The sequence below is a fragment of the Elgaria multicarinata genome, chromosome 18 (assembly GCF_023053635.1).
Source record: "Elgaria multicarinata webbii isolate HBS135686 ecotype San Diego chromosome 18, rElgMul1.1.pri, whole genome shotgun sequence".
Classification (NCBI taxonomy): Eukaryota; Metazoa; Chordata; class Lepidosauria; order Squamata; family Anguidae; genus Elgaria; species Elgaria multicarinata.
This window is the reverse complement of record NC_086188.1, coordinates 11,630,818-11,651,589: the sequence shown is the minus strand read 5'-3', so window position 1 is coordinate 11,651,589 and position 20,772 is coordinate 11,630,818. Positions and strand designations below refer to the sequence as shown.

At 45.1% G+C, this 20,772-nt stretch overlaps 3 protein-coding genes across 3 annotated transcripts in view; 1 reads left to right on the top strand and 2 right to left on the bottom strand.

Moving 5' to 3' along the window:
- PPIL2 (peptidylprolyl isomerase like 2) overlaps positions 1 to 15,969 on the bottom strand; it is a 65,466-nt gene extending 49,497 nt beyond the window's left edge. Inside the window, exons 1-5 of the mRNA XM_063143712.1 lie at positions 15,810 to 15,969; positions 14,454 to 14,503; positions 13,764 to 13,809; positions 11,628 to 11,690; positions 9,636 to 9,687 (exon numbers count right to left, since the gene is read on the bottom strand). Coding sequence (XP_062999782.1) covers positions 9,636 to 9,687; positions 11,628 to 11,690; positions 13,764 to 13,809; positions 14,454 to 14,503; positions 15,810 to 15,841 — 243 coding nt within the window. The 5' untranslated portion in view covers positions 15,842 to 15,969. The remainder of the gene's footprint in view (positions 1 to 9,635; positions 9,688 to 11,627; positions 11,691 to 13,763; positions 13,810 to 14,453; positions 14,504 to 15,809) is intronic.
- YPEL1 (yippee like 1) overlaps positions 1 to 20,772 on the top strand; it is a 120,403-nt gene that overhangs the window by 85,584 nt on the left and 14,047 nt on the right. The gene's annotated exons all lie outside the window — the stretch shown is intronic.
- LOC134410446 (protein HIRA) overlaps positions 18,933 to 20,772 on the bottom strand; it is a 50,600-nt gene continuing 48,760 nt past the window's right edge. The window contains exon 25 of the mRNA XM_063143710.1: positions 18,933 to 19,899. Coding sequence (XP_062999780.1) covers positions 19,783 to 19,899 — 117 coding nt within the window. The 3' untranslated portion in view covers positions 18,933 to 19,782. The remainder of the gene's footprint in view (positions 19,900 to 20,772) is intronic.

Below are 20,772 nucleotides of genomic sequence, written 5' to 3'. Positions count from 1 at the left end.
TCCAGATGTGTTGGACTACAACTCCCAGAATGCCCCAGCTGGGGCATTCTGGGAGATGCAGTCCAACACATCTGGAGCGCCCCAGGTTGAGGAAGGCTGCGCTAAGTTATGGTTCATGCAGCAGGTATCCCCAATTAGTTATTTTAATTTTCTCCCCGATTTAATTTCGGCAACACCCTGGAACCACTTGGGCCACAGCTTTTAATTTTTCTTTTTCCAACTCCTCAGACATCATTAAATGCCTTCGTTTCTTTCACCACTTCTTCTCAGGCTTCCGAATGCCAACAGAAAACCCCAAACCGAACTCTTTCATCGTGAGCGAAAGAGAAAATGCTAAAGCCCCGAATTCAACCTTGTTTCCAGCCGGCCAGGGCGCAATTTAAGACAGAAGACTTCGCACGCGAAGCGGATCTGGGCAACCCTTGCAGCAAAGGCCTTCATTGTGACGGACGGCCACGCTGATTAAAAATGACAACTCTAAAAGGGATTTCTTGCTGGAAGGTCATAGAGTGAGCGAGTTATCACTTCAATTAGAATATTATTAATTTGCCCACTAACATAACCATCATTCATCTTTTTGTCGTTTTTTTTTTTGGCTTCAACCAAAAAATAATAATCAAGGACTCTAATGTTTCTTTTGATCTGGGACACAAGTCTGGGTAGGTGATGCAATGCCAGGCCCGCTTCTACAGAGCCAGCCTCGTGCTCGAAAGCCAAGAACTGCAGCTGTCATTTAAAAATTGGATCAAGTTTCTAGGCCTCACCGTACAGTTGGATTTTTTTTTTTAAAGGACCTTTCTTTGGTCACCACCCAGAAGGGATTCCTCAGTGTTCCAGATTTCCGTCTCTATCTGGGGAAAGGGATCAGGAAACGATGTGGGGGAACGTTGAACCCGTCACAGCCTAAAGCTTAAAAATACGCTCTGGGGATCGGGAGAAAAATCAACAGATTTTTCCCAGCTGGAGACGTAATGCGAGATTGTAAAAAAACCACAAAAAACCACCAAAAAAACCCACCGACTTCTGCAGTAAACAACGATGATTCAGATGAGCGCTTCCTCACAACTGCGTGGATCTGTACGGACTCATGCTACTCCCACACAGACGTGTGACTGGGAGCCATCTGTAAAAATTGCTGCGTAATTGTTGCGGCAGGGGTGGGAAGACGTCGGGTTTGTGGGTTTGTCTTTATTTTATTTTTTTACTAGGTCCTTGAGATCTACCAACCGGAGCCAAATGTAGAAGACACAGAATTCATTTCCGAAGACTAGCCGTGTTCCTCCGTTACGGCAAAAGCAAGAAAGAGATCAGGTTCACACAACACACTAACCCACCCAGTGTGAGTTGCTGTTGAACCCTTCGTTTGTCGTGCTGTCTGAACGCAGTACATCTTCCGCAAGGTGGGTTATCCTGATGTCTGAACTCGGTGCTTTTTCCGCAGGTTGGTTTGACGTGTTGTCTGAACGCAACCTGTTTTCTGCAGGGTCGCTCGTTAACCATGCAGGGTGGCTTGTTAACAACCCTGAACAACCCAACAATGAGCCATGGGTTCTTATGGTGGCTTGTTCGAGAAAAATAAACCACTAGATACAAGTGTACTAAAACCTGTATCCCAATTTTTCTTCATTTCAGCCATACTGTATGGGACATTTTGCTTCTCCTAAACAACTGGGCATCAAAAAACCTTGCTGATCTGCTGCCGGCAGCCTCACAATCTGTCGCTAGATCCAAGATCTACCATCTGCCCATCTTGGCGTAAACAGCATTGATAACATTTCAGGGATATCACAACCCATGGAAGCTGGCCAAATAGGCAGTGAGGCCTGGTCCGGTCTGGACAGGGGAGGGGACATGGTTGAAGCAATACCATCCAGTGAGTTGCAGTTGTTTCAGGAGAGATTCAAGTCTCAGCTCAAAAGTTGTAATAGAAGAACAGGCCGTAAACAACGCAATGGGGTTTGAACTAGAACGAGAACTGCAGCCTAGTGGTACACTAGTGGGCGAGTTACATATGAAGTATGCTCAGAGATAGTCCAAATGCATCGAGGTGTCACAGCCGTGGAGGCATGCTCGTTTGCACAACCCGAGTCCAACTTGAAGGCTAACAGCCATGTAGCATTATTGGGGAGGGAAGAAAACTCAGTGGCATCCCCATGCTCCGGCCCCGACAAACCATGGTTTAAACAACCCATGGGTTGTTGTTATGTGCGAACCGGGGACATATCCTTCTCCCATACAAGCTTGCCTGGGGTTTAAGATCTTTGGAGGACGCCCTTCTCTGAGTCCCGCCACCATCAGAGCCCATTTGATAAGAAGGGCCTTTTTGGTGGTTGTTCCAAGGCTCTGGAACTCCCTGCTGAGGGAGCTGAGGTTGGCCCCCCCTCTGTTGTCCTTTTGCCACAATGGCAGGAGGGATGCTGGGGGTTGTAGTTCAACACATCTGGAGGACGCCACATTGTAAAAGGCTGCCCTAGTGCCCAGGCGGTCACTGACACGCTGAGCCACGGTTAGGCCGCTAACCCTTTTGCAGCAAAGGGTTAGTGAGTGTGTTTAAAACTGTGGTGACGCAGCCACCATGGTTAGGAATGGTTCACACGACACGCTGAGCCATAACGTTGAGCTCAAAATGCTTAACCACCGTGGCTTAGCGTGTCGTCTGAACAGGGTCATTCTTTCCCAGGAGAGAACTGCTTCGCTTGGGACAACTGGTGAGGAAAGCACTCTTTCAGAATGCTTTGGGGAGAAGCAGTAAGTTGGAGTGGCCGAAGATGCTTCGGTGGGTATTGTTTCTGCTGTTTGGGGATTTCTTTTTGTCTGGTGGAGGCGGTTTTTAAAACGTCAGGGTTCTTTTTTTGCCGCTGTTCTTGTTTTCCACCAGGGGTGCAGAATCTAAGGCCCAGGGGGCCAAATCCAGCCCCCTAGGGTTGTCCAGGGGGCCAGACCCTTTCCCCTCAATTACTGACTGTTGGGTGTTTGGGGGCAGCTTTGAGGCAGTTTCCCCGCCAATTTAGAAGGTTGAAATGCTTCTCCCAAGGTTTACTTACTGGCAGAAAGCACTTTTAAATAAAATATGCTTGTAGGTTTTTTGGCCACGCCCATTTTGCCTTTGACCACACCCCCTTTGCCTTTTGGCCACACCCCCTTGTGTTTAGCCCCACCCAGAGCTCCCCCGAAATGGAATTCGGTCCTCCGGCTGACGGAAATTCAGCGCCCTGTTTTAGATTATTATTAAGCCACCTTGAGGGTCCCAGTGGAGAAAAATGTCAGACACTGATATTTAAAGACAGGAAAGGGTCATTTAAAAACGAGGCCCCCTAAGCCGGGTATGCCACAAATTTGGCATCAGTGATAACAGGTTGAAGAATCCAGGTTTCCTTGAATCAGGATTTGAACTTACGGGCACAGACCCAGCTCCACTCCTAACACTTGGTGCATAAACCATTAGTCTTTCAAAAGATCAATATCCAATTTAAAACTGGTCTGTCACGTCAATTCTCTGGCAAACAAAAGAGATCAAATCGCGATCCGGCGCTTCGGAGAAAGGCGCTCTTCGCTCTTTGTTGGAGACGCGCCTCTCGCAGCACGAGCCCAGCGACTTTGGGCAAAACGACCTACTTTCCGACAGTCCAGAGCGAGCTCAGGTGCCGAGCGTCCCCGTCTGCCGCCTGACATCGCTCGGTCCTCCCAGGATTGAGGCGGGTGGCCTCCCTCACTGCCACGCGAGGCAGGAGGCTCCTTTGATTGTGTAGGTTAGTGGGGCACTGGGGCAGATCAGAGACAAAACGAGCCGAGCGGAGAAGATTAATTGCCCTTCTATCGCAGACGAGCGCCCAGCGGAAGAGCCAGGCAAGAAATTCTCACATCGCCTTCCGTTCCGCATGGGCGCTGTCTCTGTAGCCCCGTCAGCTTAGATGCTCTGTTAACAGATTGGTGGCCAAAACTGTGAAAAGCCTGCGTGGACATCAACCAAGGCAGAATCTCTTTCTTCCGCTGGGCTCAGAGCATCCCAAAACGCGGAGACGTCCTTGAAATTGGCTTGGAAGATGCAGCTGGTGCAGAAATCTGTGATCTGCCTTTGAGCTAGAGCAGGTCACAGGGCGCTTTGCTCACCCCCTTGAGAGCCAGTGTGGGTGCAGCAATTGCAGTGGCAGGCTAGAACCAGGGAGACCCGGGTTCAAATCTCCGCTCAGCTGTGTGAGTTGATCTTGGGCCAATTTCTCACAAGGTTGTTGGTAGGATAAAGGGGGGAGGATGGAGGACTGTGTATGTAACCCTTAAGTGCTTTGGAGGAATGGCAGCAGGATAAAAAACAAAATATATTATCAATGTGAAATATACACTTATTCTTGTTCTATGCTAGGTGGTAGTTAGCTTCCAGGCCCAGTTCAAGAAGCCAGTTAGCCTTTATTTTAGGGGTGTTGGGCCACTTTTAACCCTGAACGCAGCATGTTTTCTACAGGGTGGGTGACCGTGTTGTCTGAACGCAGCCAGGGTGGCTTCTTAACCGTGCAGTGTGATTTGTTAACAACCCTGAAAAAGCCCAACAACAGGCCATAGGTTTTCAAGGCCACTTGTACAAAAAAAATAAGCCACACTGCATGGTTAACAAGCCACCCGGGGTGCGTGCAGACAATACACTAACTCACAGTTCGGAACAACCCCCACGCAACCAGTGAGTGACCCTGTTCAGACAACACGCTAAGCCACGGTGGTTAAGCATTTTGAGCTAAACATGATGACTTAGCATGACGTGTGAACCGTTCCTAACCGTGGTGGCTACATAAACACGGTTTAAACACACTCACTAACCATTTGCTGCAAAAGGGTTAGCGGCCTACCCATGGCTCAGCGTGTCATCTGAACAGGCCCAGTGTGGGTTAGCGTATTGTGTGAACAGCCCCTCAAAGCGTGGCTATTTGGGAATGCCTTCTTTGGGACTGGCCGGCTGGTTTGCTTTTTTTGTTCTATTTGTCTTTTACTTGACACATTCATACCCTCAGCCCTTCAAAAGAAAAGGATGCGTTACGTCAAAAAACATTTAAAAATGCTTAGAAGGCCATAAAGTACATCAGCACGAAACGTTTGTAACTAAATCCCCAGTAAGGAATCGGACAGGATTCCTCTAACAGCTCGGGGGAAGTCGGAGAGGAAGCCGTAAAAGTCGATGAATAATGTTTCTCCCCTATATGGGCACGAGCACCACACTCCTGTCTGCTGGAGGTGATGGGAACAGCATAAGAGGAAAAGACGCGCCGATGGGAAAAGGAAGGAAGTGGGCGCAATTATGTATGCGGGGAATTAACTTGTCAGCCGTGAAGTGTGTTTAAATTATAAACATCTGCCTAACATATCACAGAAACAGCTTTTCTGCTCATTATGTCAGATAGGATTGCAAAACCTCCTCTGCTGCCACATTTCCATTGGGGAGGGAGGAAACCAGTAAAATGACCACTATCCAGAATTTACCACTGGCTTCCCACCGTGCCTCTGTAATCTACCAAGAAGGATTCCGAACTGTTTGGATTATGGATTCAGCATTGCAGCTGAATAATCTTCTCTTGCTTTGAACCAGCAATGCAGACACTTACTGCCATCCACGAAGCACAGACCAGTTGGGAACAAGGGCATAGAAGGGGGAGGAAGAGACGCAGATCAGAAGGGTGGAGAAATTGGCCCGATAAAGCTTTCTTTAATGCTAATTAACCTCCCCGCAACAGCTTGTCATAGCCTGGAATGGGGGGGGGGGGGGTTGTGAAATCAGGGGTGAGAGATGAACACGTCCTGCAATCTCAATTTCACACACACACAAACACCACCCAACTCTCCTGCACAGCACGTTGAAGTAAAAATAGCCCCTTCCTCATGTGGTCTTGCTCAGGTTCAAAGCCGGTTGGGCAAGTGAGTCCCAAACCCTCAGATGAAGTATGGGAAGTATGGGAAGTGAACTGTTATTTAAAACCACCACGCCACTTGCCATAGGTTTATGGACTGAATGTGCAGCTGCAACTCGGCTTCAAGATGCGCTAGCCCCATGACATCAGAACGTCAGAAGAGCCCTGCTGGATCAGACCAAAGGTCCATCTAGTCCAGCACTCTGTTCACATAGTGGACAACCCACTTTCGACCAGGGACCAACAAAGCAGGACATGGTCTGATGGCACATGACGCAACAACCTTGCTGAAGCTAAGCAGGTCCAAACGTGGTCAGGGTTTGGATGGGAGACTGCTTTGGGAACCTTGTGTTTAGTGCCAGCGCCAGGTTTTTGAGGGTGCTTTGGCAAGACACATTCAACAGGCCCCCTCCTTCAGTGAGACTACCTTCTCAATGCCACTTTCAGTGGCTGCTCGTTCTCCCCTTCCTCTTTCTCATCATGGCTGCCACTTGCCTGCTTGACAGGCAGACAGCTAGGGAGCAAGGAGGCCGTGGCAACTCCTGCTCCTTCTTCTCACCAGGGCCAGAGCGAGAGGCGAGAGGTGAATGAGCTGGTTGCTATGGTGAAGAATCCAAAGGGCCCATCTCAATCCGCCCAACAGTTGCCCAACCATGCCTACCCTTGATGCTGGCCCTGCCTATCTGCACCATCTTCGGTGCAAAGGGCTTCCCGCCCCTGGACTAAATGGCCTACATCAGGAAAAACTTCCTGACTGTTAGAGCAGTACGACAATGGAACCAGTTACCTAGGGAGGTTGTGGGTTCTCCCACACTAGAGGCATTCCAGAGGCAGCTGGACAACCATCTGTCAGGGATGCTTTAGGGTGGATTCCTGCATTGAGCAGGGGGTTGGACTCGATGGCCTTGTAGGCCCCTTCCAACTCTATGATTCTACGAGGTTCCCTCCGACTCTATCATTCTAAGTGCACGTGGGACGGTAGGCCTAGCACCCCCAGCTCACAGACCTTTCCTGAAAAAAACCCATATGAACGGTCCATCGCTCAACCAGAAGAATTCCCGCGGAAAACGCAAGATACACGAGAGAGAGAGAGCTGGGTGTGCCTCTTGACGCGGGACCAAGACGCAGCTATGAACCTACTGGCCTAGCCAAACCTTTCATGCTTTTATCACGGCTGCCATCTAGTGTTCGAAAAATAAATAAAGCCACAGTTGGCAACCTCGGCTTCTCATGGGAAGCTTCACAACTTTCCTGCACGCCCCTTGAAAATGGGTGCAAAGGAAAGGCTTGGGTTCAGCCAAGGCATGTAGAACAGGGTCCTGAACTTGCAAAACAACTACAGTCACTTTTTATTTAGACACTGACCCTGTTCAGACGACACGCCAAGCCATGGCGGTTAAGCATTTTGAGCTAAACGTGATGGCTTAGGCTGTCATGTGAATCATGACTTAGCGTGTCGTGTGAACCGTTCCTAACCGTGGTGGCTACATAATCACGGTTTAAACATGCTCCCTAACCATTTGCTGCAAAAGGGTTAGCAGCTTAACCGTGGCTTAGCGTGTCGTCTGAACAGGCCCAGTATAAACATTTACCAGCAATTTCACGGGTGGTTTAAATCCAAAGAGCACATCCAAACAAGCCAGAAGGGCCAATTCCTGCAACAACACGGAACGGCAACCGAGGATGAAAAGTTGTGGAACCAAAGCCGGGGAGGGGTGGGGAATATATGAAATGGTTTAAATCTAAAATGAAGCCCAGAAAGCAGCGAAATTGAAATGAAGGTATTTGAGCTGGCTTGATCAAGGAACAGGGAGGAGGAAAATGAATGAACAGGACATACGAGAACTAAGATGGACATTAGAAGATAGCTTGAGGGCGTAATCCTATGCATGTTTAGACAGAAAAAAAGGCCTACAGCTCCCATGCTGGCTAGGGAATGCTGGGAGCCGTAGGCCTTTTTTTTTGCCTAAACATTAACATTTAAAGCCCTAAACGGCTTGGGGACAGGTTACCTGAAGGAACGCCTCCTCCCATATGTACCTGCCTGGACCCTAAGGTCATCCTCAGGGGTCCTTCTCCGCGAGCCCCTGCCAAAGGAAGTGAGGCAGGTGGCTACCAGGAGGAGGGCCTTCTCTGCTGTGGCACCCCGGCTGTGGAATGAGCTCCCTAAGGAGGTTCACTTGGCACCTACATGATATGCTTTTAGACGCCAGGTGAAGACCTTTTTATTCTCCCAGCATTTTAACAGTCTATCAATAAATTTTAACTTGGTGTTTTAAATTTGTAATTTTGCATTGCTGCTGATTTTATCTGGTTGAGCTTTTATATTGTATTTTGTAATATGGTTTTATACTGTTGTTTTATACTTTGAATGTTTTTAATTTTTGTGAACCGCCCAGAGAGCTCCGGCTATTGGGCGGTATAGAAATGTAATAAATAAATAAATAAACAAACAAACATGCATAGGGTTACGCCCTTAAGAGAGAACATTGGTCCCTCTGGATCAATAATCTACAATACAACAAATGGCAGAAGCTCTCCAATGTCTCAGACAGAAATCGATCCCAGCAACAGGGATAAAAAGATAAAGCAGCTGCGTATGTATTGTGTTCTCCTTAGTTTCCCTTCATAAAGAGACACAACTCAAAATGCACTGGGAGTAATGTATTGCTGATGTGGTTTTTTTAATGTAGGAATCTACCTGGAGATTCTGGGGGTTGAACCGGGGACCTTCTGCAAAACACACACAACAAAAAAAGTGTGCTCAACCTTCTGGGCTGCAGCCCTTTGCTTTTCTTTAAATCTAGGAGGGCTACAAAGCCAATTTCAGGCATGATACAGCAAAGAAGCTCTCATGAGTTGAGAGAGAGAGAGAAGGACTTGTGCACACACAGGCACACACTCACATTCATAGAATAGTAGAGTTGGAAGGGGCCTATAAGGCCATCAAGTCCAACCCCCTGCTCAATGCAGGAATCTACCTTAAAGCATCCCTGACAGATGGTGGTCCAGCTGCCTCTTGAAGGCAACTGGGTTGGGGAGAGCCCACGACCAACCTAGGTCATTGGTCCCATTGAAGTGAGCAGGGCCATAGCTCAGTGGTAGAACCCCTGCTTTGCATGCAGGAGTCCCGGGTTCAAGCCCCAGCGTTTCCAGGTAGGGCTGGAAAAATGACCTCCTAACTCAAACCTTGGAGGGAGAGCTGCTGCCAGTCAGTGTTGACAATACTGGGCTAGATGGTTCGACACATAAGAACAGCCATGCTGGATCAGACTTAGGGTCCATCTAGCCCAGCACTTGGTTCACACAGGGGCCAGCCAGCTGTCGACGAGGGACCCACAAACAACACCCGGTGCAACAGTAGCCTCCTACCCATGTTCCCCAGCAACTGGTGCACACAAGCTTACTGCCTTGGGTACTGGAGATAGCACATAACCATCAGGGCTAATAGCCATTGAGAGCCTTCTCCTCTGACACCCTTTTAAAGCCATCCAAATGGGTGGCCATCACTACGTCTTGTGGTAGCGCATTCCATAATCCAACTATGCACTATGAGGAGAAGTCCTCCCTTTTTATTTGTCCTGAATCTCCCACCAATCCGTATCACTCAGTATAAGGCAGCTTCCTATGCCCCTAAAGCTGAAGCCAGCTAAAAACGCATTGTGGAAGAGTGAACCAGAAAGCCCACGATGGAGAGAGGCTGAAAGTTAGCGGTCTTGTATTGAAGAACCCAAGAACACTTACCTCCCCTGTGCTGGGATTCGTTCCATACTTCTTTATCCATGGAACAATATTTCTAGAAGAGCACAAAGAAGCAACAGTCAGAGGTAAAGTCGGAAACATTTGTAGCCTCCCGAAAAAGCATGCATATTCCGATGTAACTGGGTGGCTCTGTTGGATCCTGGAATGGATCTGGTTTTACTTTATTCCACTGTTTTAGAAGTGCCTGGTGGCATGAAGAAATGTGAAGAAGTGTGTTTACTGTTTTACTCTGTACAGCACCATGTACATTGATGGTGCTATATAAATAAATAAATAATAATAATAATAATAATAATAATAATAATAATAATAATAATAAATGTCAAGGCTTCAGCTGGACAATTATTGAATTATTGGCTTGAGATGTTTTTCAATTAGTCAATTAGCGATTGCCATGACGGTACAGTTTTTGCCCTATATAAATGCCAGTGTTTTGTGTATGATTCCTTCCACTCCATCTTTACCTCATCTGTACTGCTGTGTAACTAATGTGACCGTTTGTGAGTATAACTTGTGATGCCAGTTAAAGGGTTTGTTTTAACTAAGCAAAGAATCCTGAGCCTCATTTGTGTCTTTGCTGTGTTCTATGCTGAGAGCCGCTTCTAACTCTGCTTATCTCGGAAGAGAATTTAACTTCCAACAGGCTGCCCGTTGAAATCATATCTCTTAGCTGCCAGCTCGCGTTGCTGATCCTAACTCTTCCCAACAAGTTGCCATGAATCAGGAGCATGCTGTGACAAGAGGACAAGTATCCCGAACAGAAAACCAGGAAGTCGACGAGACTAGAAACCATTGCTTGGTCCAGAAAATGGATGCATCTCAAGTTAGAATCATAGAATAGTAGAGTTGGAAGGGGCCTATAAGGCCTTCGAGTCCAACCCCCTGCTCAACGCAGGAATCCACTTGAAGGCATCTGCCTTAAAAAATTTACTCCAGTCAGCAGAAAACTAGGCTGACAACCATTACCCAGAGGACCTTCAGTGACACACAATGGTGTGGCTCAGTGGTATATGCAGAAGGTCTCAGGTTCGATCCCTGGCATCTCCAGGTAGAGCTCAGAAAAAAACTGTAATCCAAAACCCTTCCAGTCAGGGGAGACAATACTGAGCTTGATGGTCCAAAGGTTGGACTGGGGTTAAGGCAGATTCCTATCCTAAAATTTAAATTTCCCAGCGTCCCAGAGCAACATGATGGGAAACTAAAATGGCGCCTCCTAGTTGGCCAACACTGCCCATCACCACAGCTGGCAGGTAAGCCTCCCAAGGCTCACCAAAGCAGGAGACTCAAGGGCGGCCCTCACATTGTCAGAGGCAGCTCAGTAATGTAGGAGGGGACGAGAGATGTAAAATTTCCAGAAAGTTTGAAGCCATGGGGAAAAATGGACCTTTTCTGTGTGTTTTTCTGGAAAAAATTGAAATTTTCAGGATTTTTTTAAAAAAATGCAATATTAGCACTTTTTATATATTGACTTATTAAAAGTACAGTGTATTAAAACAATTATTACAAATTGATTTACTTTTTTAAAATTTTTACTACTTTTTTGTAACAAATGGAGCTACACACTCCTGAACTGTAAGGGACCTCTTTGGTTTTGCCAGTTTATGAGGAGCAGGCAAAAAAAAATTTTTTTTAAAAGAAGAAGAAACCATCAACATTAATAACAAAGAAAATTATTTCTGTCTCCGCTAGTTCTCCACAGTGCTAAAACAAAACATTCCATCATCCATTTTTTAATTATTATTTTCAATTTTTCAGAAACAAAAAAGGCTTTGGGAAAAAATGTTTTTCCTAAATTGTTCCAGGTTTTTTTCCAGGTCTTCACATCTCTAGGAGAGTCCTACGAGAGGGCCTCCCCTGTTCAAACCTAGAGCCGGCCTTGGTTCCACATGCAGCCCAAACGCTGACTCTTAAGACTGATACCAAGGAAAAAAGGAACTCGAAAGCTAACCACTTACAGCAAAAATAATCACTTACAGTAGGTCAAAGATGGTTCCTTCCAGAGTGCAAACAGGATATTCAAATGGCTGCAGAGATAAGCTAGTGGGAAGAAAAAAATGAATTAGAACTAAATGAATTAATCGTCATGAAATTTTATTATTATTTTTATTATTATTATTATTATTTATTTATATAGCACCATCAATGTACATGGTGCTGTACAGAGTAAAACAATAAATAGCAAGACCCTGCCGCATAGGCTTACATTCTAATAAAATCATAATAAAACAATAAGGAGGGGAAGAGAATGCACCAAACAGGGAGTATAAAAGTCAGAGCAAAATCAAGTTTTAAAAGCTTTAGGAAAAAGGAAAGTTTTTAGCTGAGCTTTAAAAGCTGCGATTGGACTTGTAGTTCTCAAATGTTCTGGAAGAGCGTTCCAGGCGTAAGGGACAGCGGAAGAAAATGGATGAAGCCGAGCAAGGGAAGGAGAGACCCTTGGGCAGGTGAGAAACATGGCATCAGAGGAGCGAAGAGCACGAGCGGGGCAATAGTGTGAGATGAGAGAGGAGAGATAGGAAGGAGCTAGACAGTGAAAAGCTTTGTAGGTCAACAGGAGAAGTTTATATTGGATTCTGAAGTGAATTGGAAGCCAATGAAGAGATTTCAGAAGTGGAGTAACATGGTCAGAGCGGCGAGCCAAGAAGATGATCTTAGCAGCAGAGTGGTGAACAGAAACCAAGGGACTGATGTGAGAAGAAGGAAGGCCAGTGAGAAATTACCACCACCACCCCCCGCCCCGGCTTTCACAAAGCTCTTACTAGCCTGCGATTCCAGACAATGCCATCCAACTTTAGAGAGAGGAGATACAAAAACATCCCTAGAGAACAGTATTTATGTATTTGTGGCGACCAAGCGGTAGAGGATACAGTTCATTATGTTCTATACCGTAAATTATACAACACCCCTAGGGATAAACATCCAGCGAGATTTCTGGCTTCAATTACTCATTATACAGATCTGGATAAAATTGGGTTACCTATTCACAAACGCAGCAACATTCATCCTGTTAAACTTGGCTTGTTTTGCGGTGAAAGCGGCAAAAATTAGGAAAGCTTTAGTGACCCCTGATGATAACTAAGATTGCTGGTAAAAAATCCCAGTGCCATATATGGCGTTTTATATGTAACTATCTGTCACTCAATACAATGCTATACCATAACTATCCAAAGGGAGAGGTGGGTAAGAAATAAATATATGATGATGATGATGATGATGATGATGTAATATTTGTATCTTATGACTCTGATCTTGTATTTGGCTAAAACCCATGTGGGGTTGCCTTAATAATAAAATTCAATTCCCAAAGACAGGAATTAATCATCGCAAGATCACCCTAACAGTCTGTTTTGGACAGAACGCTAAACCATAGTTGAGTGTTATGGACATGCTAGTCATTGAGGCTTTTTTTTTTAGAGGGTAGCAATTTTTCTGGATAGTTTTAAAATTGGTCAGAAAAGAAAAAGGTAAATATCACAATGTGCCCCATTCCTGGTAGACCCCCAACCTCTGAACATGGGAACACCTGAAGCAATTAGAGGAAAATGGGCACAGAGGTTGCCCATCTGACCTATGGAGACATGCTGATGGATGCACTGGGAGAATAATCCTTTTGATGTGCTTGCCAGGGACCAAATGACATCGGGTCCGCAAAGAACTGAGTGTGGGATCATCCATTCCCCCCAACTGAATTTTGGTTGCCCATCCCTGATTTTAAGGAATAGGGAGGTTCATATAGGAGCCGATGGGCTTCCTCGAGAGAAGGAGTGAACGGGGGAAGTTTAAATCTAACCATTAGCTAAGCAATTCAAAATGATGGGAAGAGCCATAGCACTGGCTCAGTCCCAGGCATTTCCAGGTAGGGCTGGAAAGGCCCCTGTCTTGAAATGATGTGGAGCTGCTACCAATTAACACAGACAGGCAACCTGGTACCCTCCAGATACCCAGAATGCCTGGCCATTGCCCATGCTGTCTGGAGCGTATGGGAGTTGTAGTGCAAACAAGACTGAGCAAGAGAGACCAATGGTCTGACTCAGTATAAAGGCAGCTTCCTAGGGGAGGTATGAAGGAACTAAAAAGCATATTAGAATCTCATATTTCTTCAAGGCTCACCTGCAGTGATCAAAAGGGAGACGTCTGAAGTTGGACTGTGGAATTTCTGTTCAAAGAAAGAAGAAGAACAAATCAGATTTCATGCACAGACGATGTTCAACCTGGGTTAAATATACTGATAATAAATGCACTGTGTTTTTGCTCTAAGTTGTGAAAACTGTTAACAAGTTGGTTTAACACATCACAGCACAATTAAGACCTTATCTGAGTAGAAGCCCTTTACCACTACTGTCCTCTTCACCCTGAGAACACCACCACCATCACAGAGATAGAGGGAAAGAGAGCAAAGCAGGATAGTAATCAATTCAATAGCACCTGGAGAGTTCCACAAGACATCACATTATAGGTGTGAAGGGGTTCAACAAACAGAACAGGAGGCTAGGATGCATCACTGATGCCACATCTGTCACACACCCTTGGCACCTGTGTGTTCAGCGCAGACATCTGCAAAGGGGCAGGCACTACACGCAAGCAGAACCCCAGCATGATTGGAGGTGAGCAAATACTCCTTTACAGACATCCACGCGCAAGATGCAAATATCAACAGGTTCTAACAAGGGCATGATATCAGAGGGTGTTAGTGTAGTCGTACTTCCTGTTTCATTTGGATTTGCACATAGAAGGTGCGAAGGAGTCAATTGTGATGTGTATTTCAAGAGACAAAAAGTTATGTAGATACTCATTACATACCTGCTTTCTTTCCTCCATAAAAATGTGTATATTCTGTACATGTTATGTACCTAAAGAGAGGAAAGACACAGTTAAGGGACAACACATCCAGCTATAGCCATGAGCTTCTTACGCAGAATTTGGGAAAGGTACTCAAAACAAGCATGTCAGGCAAGTTCCATTGTGTGCAACATCAAAATTCAAATAAAAATGAAATCTCTCTTGTAACATCATGGAGAAGCCACTGGTTAAGGGCAAAGCAGGAGGGAGTGTGTAAATAGCCATGAGGTTTAGCTTCCAGTTCTAAATATGTGCCTGCCCGGACCTTAAGATCATCCACAGGGGCCCTTCTCCATGAGCCCCTGCCAAAGGAAGTGAGGCAGGTGGCTACTAGGAGGAGGGCTTTCTCTGCTGTGGCACCCCGGCTGTGGAATGAGCTCCCCAGAGAGGTCCGCCTGGCACCTACACTGTACTCTTTTCGTCGCCAGCTGAAGACCTTTTTATTCTCTCAGTATTTTAACACTTAATTTTAACTTAAATTTAAATTTGACTGTTCTAACTCTGTATTTTAATCTTACATCAATTTTGCTGCGTGGTTTTATCCTGGTTGTGCTTTTCATACTGTATTTTGTATTTGTGCATTTAACCTGTTGGTTGTTTTATTATGGTTTTAATTTTTGTGAACCGCCCAGAGAGCTTCGGCTATTGGGCGGTATAAAAATGTAATAAATAAATAAATAAATAAAGTCCTACACACTTACTAAGAAGTAAGTCCCATTGAACACAGTAAAGTTCTTACTTACAGTAAGTTTTGTAAAGATTACAATGTTTGGGGTTTACTGAACTACAGCAGGGTTCTTATGTTTTTAGATTATGCATGTGAAACACTCTGCACACCCGAAAAGACTACAGTAGTTATTATTATTATCATTATTATTCAAATACAGATTTTAAAAATCTGCATTTCTTCTTCTAATAATAATAATAATACATTTAAAAAAGCAGATGGCAAAGTACTATTTATCAAGCCTCTACCCTCAGGTTTCTGCCACATGAGAGCGAGGGAATTAAGTGGTGTTTGTTTTTAAATAGTGTTTTACCACAGCCTGACAACTCCAACAAACTACTCATTACGCTGCTGTTGTTGTCGTTGTTTGGGGGAAATATTTTATTTATTTATTTATTTATGCATTTTTATGCCACCATTCAGCCCAAAAAGGCTCTCACGGCGGCTGTACACGGCGGAAAGTATTTCTTGACAGTCCCTGCCCACAGGCTTACAAGCTAAAAGACATGACACAAAAGGAAAGGGGATTGGGAGGGAGGAGGAATAAGAGGAGAGAGAGAGAGAGAGAGAGAGAGGACCCAGTCACTTACATCTTGTCCTTCTGGTGCTGCCTTTTCCCCATGGCGGCGGCGGCGGCTCTCGACCACTGGAAAGCTGAGGAAAAACAACCGACCCCGCCCGGATAATCCAAACGAAGAAGGGACCCAGAGCCCCTCAGTCGGTCGCTGCGCAACCGGCGCCCCAAATACTCTCGTCTTCCGTAAAGACGCTAAATACGGTACTTCCGGTTGAGGGCCGTGCACCGCTCAGACTGGCCCCACCTGGAAACACGAAGCTATCACTTAAGGTTCCGGCACCTCATTCTTTGCCCCCCCCCCCCGACCCCCGCTCTCTCTCCCATACAATATATAAACGAGGGAGAGGCACGAAATGTATTGTTATTGTTAATAATAGAACTATTGTTGGTACTATTAAATATTTAATAATTATTTATTAATAATACAGTAGGGTGACCATATGAAAACGAGGACAGGGCTCCTGTATCTTTAACAGTTGTATTGAAAAGCAAATTTCAGCAGGTGTCATTTGTATATAAGGGGAACCTGCAGAAATTTCCTCTTCATCGCAATGGTTAAAGCTACAGGTGTCCTGCCCTCTTTTAAATCTGGTCACTCTAGTCTAGCTCCTACAACTTTAACTGTTGTGATGAAGAGGGAATTTCACCAGGTTCTCCATATATACAAGTGATACCTGCTGAAATTCCCTTTTCTATGCAACTATTAAAGATACAGGAGCCCTGTCCTCCTTTTCATATGGTCACCCTATAATACAGTTTATAATCAAATACTAATATCATGTAAGGTTCCGGCTCCTCATTGTGTTCCCCACACACCCCATACAGTGTATAAACGTAGTAGTAGTAATAATAATAATAATAATAATAATAATAATAATAATAATAATAATAATAGAACTACTGTTATTAAATACATAATAATTTTAACTATTAATAATACAGTTAATAAAATAATACATTTGGAAATTATTATTTTTACGGGGATAGAGAAGGTGGGTACCTGTTTAGCCTCCTGGGGGAACTAAAAAACTACTCCAGAGGAAGTTGACTTTTCCATGGTTTTCACAAGCAAAGGCCTAGAATAGGGTTAACTAGATTTTCAAATATTTATGTTTAAAGTTATAATCTGGCTGTTGTTTTGTGTGTGCTTCTTTCATCTACAACCCCTCCTGCCTGAAACAGACTAGAGAATGCCATACAATGTAGAATGAGTAATCCAAGAGAAAATAAACAGCGCTCGCTTCTCTTTTAGATTTGAGGTGGCAACCAGTTATTTCACAGTTTTCCAGGTAACTTGCTTATTTCAGCACTGTCTTGTAATGTTCAATAACCATTCTCTGATCAAATTTGCAGTATTTTTTCACCAACATGCTCAAATCACTTTTGCAGGTATCAGTAAGATCCCAGTAAGAAGTTTTGACAGAGACTGTATATGGCCCTCAAGAACAAGGACCAATTGTCCAAATAACCCAGAATTATCTACTCTGGCACTAGTGGTGTTGCAGGTCTCTAGAAGGCGGCTTGTCTAACCCCATCACCAGCTACCTAATCCTTATAAACCAGAGATGCTAAAGCAGCAGAGGTCCAGCTCGGTAATTTTAATCCTGGACTTAATCTTATGGGAGCTCCTTTTAGGTAGCCATATCTATTATTCTGTAACACATAACTTTTTCCTTCCCCTCCCCACCTGTCATTCCCATGCGTTTTTTATTATTGATATGTTGCATACAACCAAAACTGTTTGCCAAGCCTGCTTTTAAAAAATAATACTCCGAGCCTGTGCAGTTTTGCATTCTAAACTTATTGAAATCCTAGCACCGCCATGACTACGGGAATAAAATATGGTTTGCTTTTGCCCTGATCACCTGCGTGCATTGAACGTCATAAATTGTGTGGGGATTTAAAGCTAGCTCTCCCTGGGCTTAGCCTGAACACACTAAGGGTGGAATCCTTTACATGTTTAGACAGAAGAAGTCCTACAATTCCCAGCATTCCCGGCTGAGGAATGCTGGGAGTTGTAGGACTTTCCCATTTAAATATGCATAGGATTGCAGCCTTTCCCATCCTGGTGCCCTCCAGATGCTTTCGACTACAATGCCCAGCATTCCTGACCATTGCCCATGTGGGCAGGGGTTGATGGGAGTCAGAGTTCTAAACATCTGGAGGACAGTGTCAAAGGCTGCTTTAACCACTACTTCACACTGGAACTCTTCTATGCCTTTTCCTGGAAAGCTCTGAGGACCACAGATGATCTTGAAAGCCCAAGTGGCTGTCTATCCTCATGTTTGACTTGGAGCTCTCTTGCCCTGGAATTTGCCCACTTCTCACGGGCTTAAGGTGCCTCCAGATGAGGCTTTTATCATACCATCCTTCTCGCCGGTCCACTGAATTTTAGAATGGGGTGGGTCCAGGTATCGTTGTCTTCCCCTGGTACTCCTTCCATGTTTTCCTGCAGCTTCTTACATTTTTTTTTTACCATGGAAAATCCGTTAAAGAGAAAAGACCAAACAGATGGAATGATGTTTGATTGTGAGTGCTCTAAGTCCGCTGTCTGGAGGTACCCTTAGAAGTCCTCCACCACAACACACGGCTCATTAGAACGGTGGTCTCCAACTCGTCCAGACCCGAGACCCACCTCGGACTCCCAACCTGCAACATGGGGCCCACTTTCACAATTTTCTCCACAGCCCAAATGGGTGGCAGCAGCTTTGCCATAACCCATTCGGGGTTGTGACCCACTTTTGTCATATGTCATCCCATATGTGCACACTTGTTTAGGCCAATCTCCCCCAATTGTTTCCCTCCAGATGTGTTGGACTACAAGTCCCACCATCCCCAGCTGGGGATGCTGGGGGTGTAGTCCAACAAATATGGGGGGGTGCAGGTTGGGGAAGGCTGGTTTATGCATCTACCACCACCCCACACAGAGACTTTGTGCTTAATTTCCAAGATGCATTTATGATGACCCATTGATGAAAAAATAAAGACTTCTGACTGAAAAAGGCTGAATTCAGTATTTGTTTTAACAGGCTGTGACCTGTACAGTTTAATGCTACTACAAGCAGCACAAGAATGTCAAACGTTTGTTCTTAGATCAATGCCATGTTCATTTATTATTTGTACTTACAAAAAAAAACCACCCCAAAAATCCAACCCTTCCTTTTTAGCTACCGCCCACCCCACCCGCTTCCATCCCCGCAAAATGCCTTTTACAAAGAGTTAAAAATTAAAAACCAGATGACATTAATTTTGGTACAATTATTCAGCAACAGAGCTGTCATAATTAACGAGTTAAGTTTCATACAACCAGGTGGCTTGGTAAGGGCAAATTCTTAGTTATTGGCCAAATAAAAGGTTCATATTACAAGTTAGCAAATTCTAGTACAAAAATAGTCCATGTGATAGAACAGCCTGTAATTTGTTTTTACTTTTTTTTAATTGTTATTCACAGTTAAGAGTCTGTTGGCTGCATAATTCCTTAAGTAGTTTATGAGATTTTCTTTTGTGGGCCTCCTTATATAACCCAAATACAGGACAGAGCCACAATAAATCCTTAGCAAAGAACCCTGGAACAAGGGCTAATGTGATATTCAGTTTATCTTCTTGTACTGTGCTTTTTCACAGGATATCCTAAATCCAAGCAGCTCCCAAATAGCTTCTTTGATATTTGTCACTATGGGATCTGGAATCAAAAGGAACCCGAAGACCATTCCCCACAGCTTTTCCATGGCCACCACAGGCCACAGCTGCCGTGCCCAAATTCCACTCGGGGGGAAAAAACCCACGACAACTCTGTTCATTCCCATATTTCCACACATTCCTCTTGCGACCTTCTTTTAGAAGGACGGTATTTTGCGCGTTAAAACACCGTGGGCCTGGTTCTTGTGCCGCCCCCTCGAGGTGCGTACGCCGCCCCTCCCTTTTCACTTCTGTCTAAATGCTTTTCTCCAACTTTCCCAGAGGCCAGAAGAACGTCTGGGAAGACGCTACTTGTCTCTCAAGATGTCTAGCTGCTCTTGGTATTCCGTGAAAAGCCGCTGGAAACGAAGGTTCTGACCGATGACGGGGAGCAGTTCTTTGAGGAGCTCTCGCTTTCGTAGGCCCTGCGCAAAAACGAGAAGAAAAGAGACCCTTCAAAGGTGCATCACAGGCGTGCGCAGCGCATTTCATTAGGGAATTTTATTTATTTATTTTTAAGGTGAACATTGATTGAATACCCAATCATAAAGGACATTATTTTTATCCATTTATTTATTAAACACCACATTTGGCTTGCCTGACAGCAGGAGGGCCCTTGCAGGTGGGGGGGGGGGATAAGGAGACATTTTGTGGGGCTTTGTGGCTAGAGGAGGGGCTTACGAGGTGATATAAGCCTTTGGGGGCCCTCCTCCTGGCCTCTTAGTGTGGCTCCCAGCAGAGAGATTCCTTTTCATTTCTGCTGCCAAGAGCAACAGTTCCTTAGCATGGTGGCAGAGCAGCCAGGGGACCATTCCCACTGCATCTGGATCCCCCTCAACGCTCCCTCCATTCAGTGCTTATTGCTTGAGACATTAGGGCGTGCCTGAGCACACCCCACACACCCCTTGCGCACGCCTATGATGTACATCACATAATGGATGCCGGTATTTCACGCGGGAGTTATAGTTAACTTCAGTTTGCGCAGTCTCGCCTCTGTCCTCTCTGTATCAACTGTCCCCAGGTAGGCGACTGCATGGAGAAATGTGTTGTATTTGAAATAACTGGCCCAGTCTGCAGCAAGTTCCATGATCCCAGAAGCTCTCAAACGTGCCTCTGATAACCAAAGATTAAATAAATTGTTGCACAATTTGCACCCTACGATTATCAGGGATAATCACACAGAGCAACGGCCACGTTAGTCTGTTGCATCAAAAACAACCTAGAGTCTAGAAGCACCTTGAAAGCAAAAGGCATTATGGCCCAAGCTTTGGTGGACTACAGTCCACTTCATCAAACGC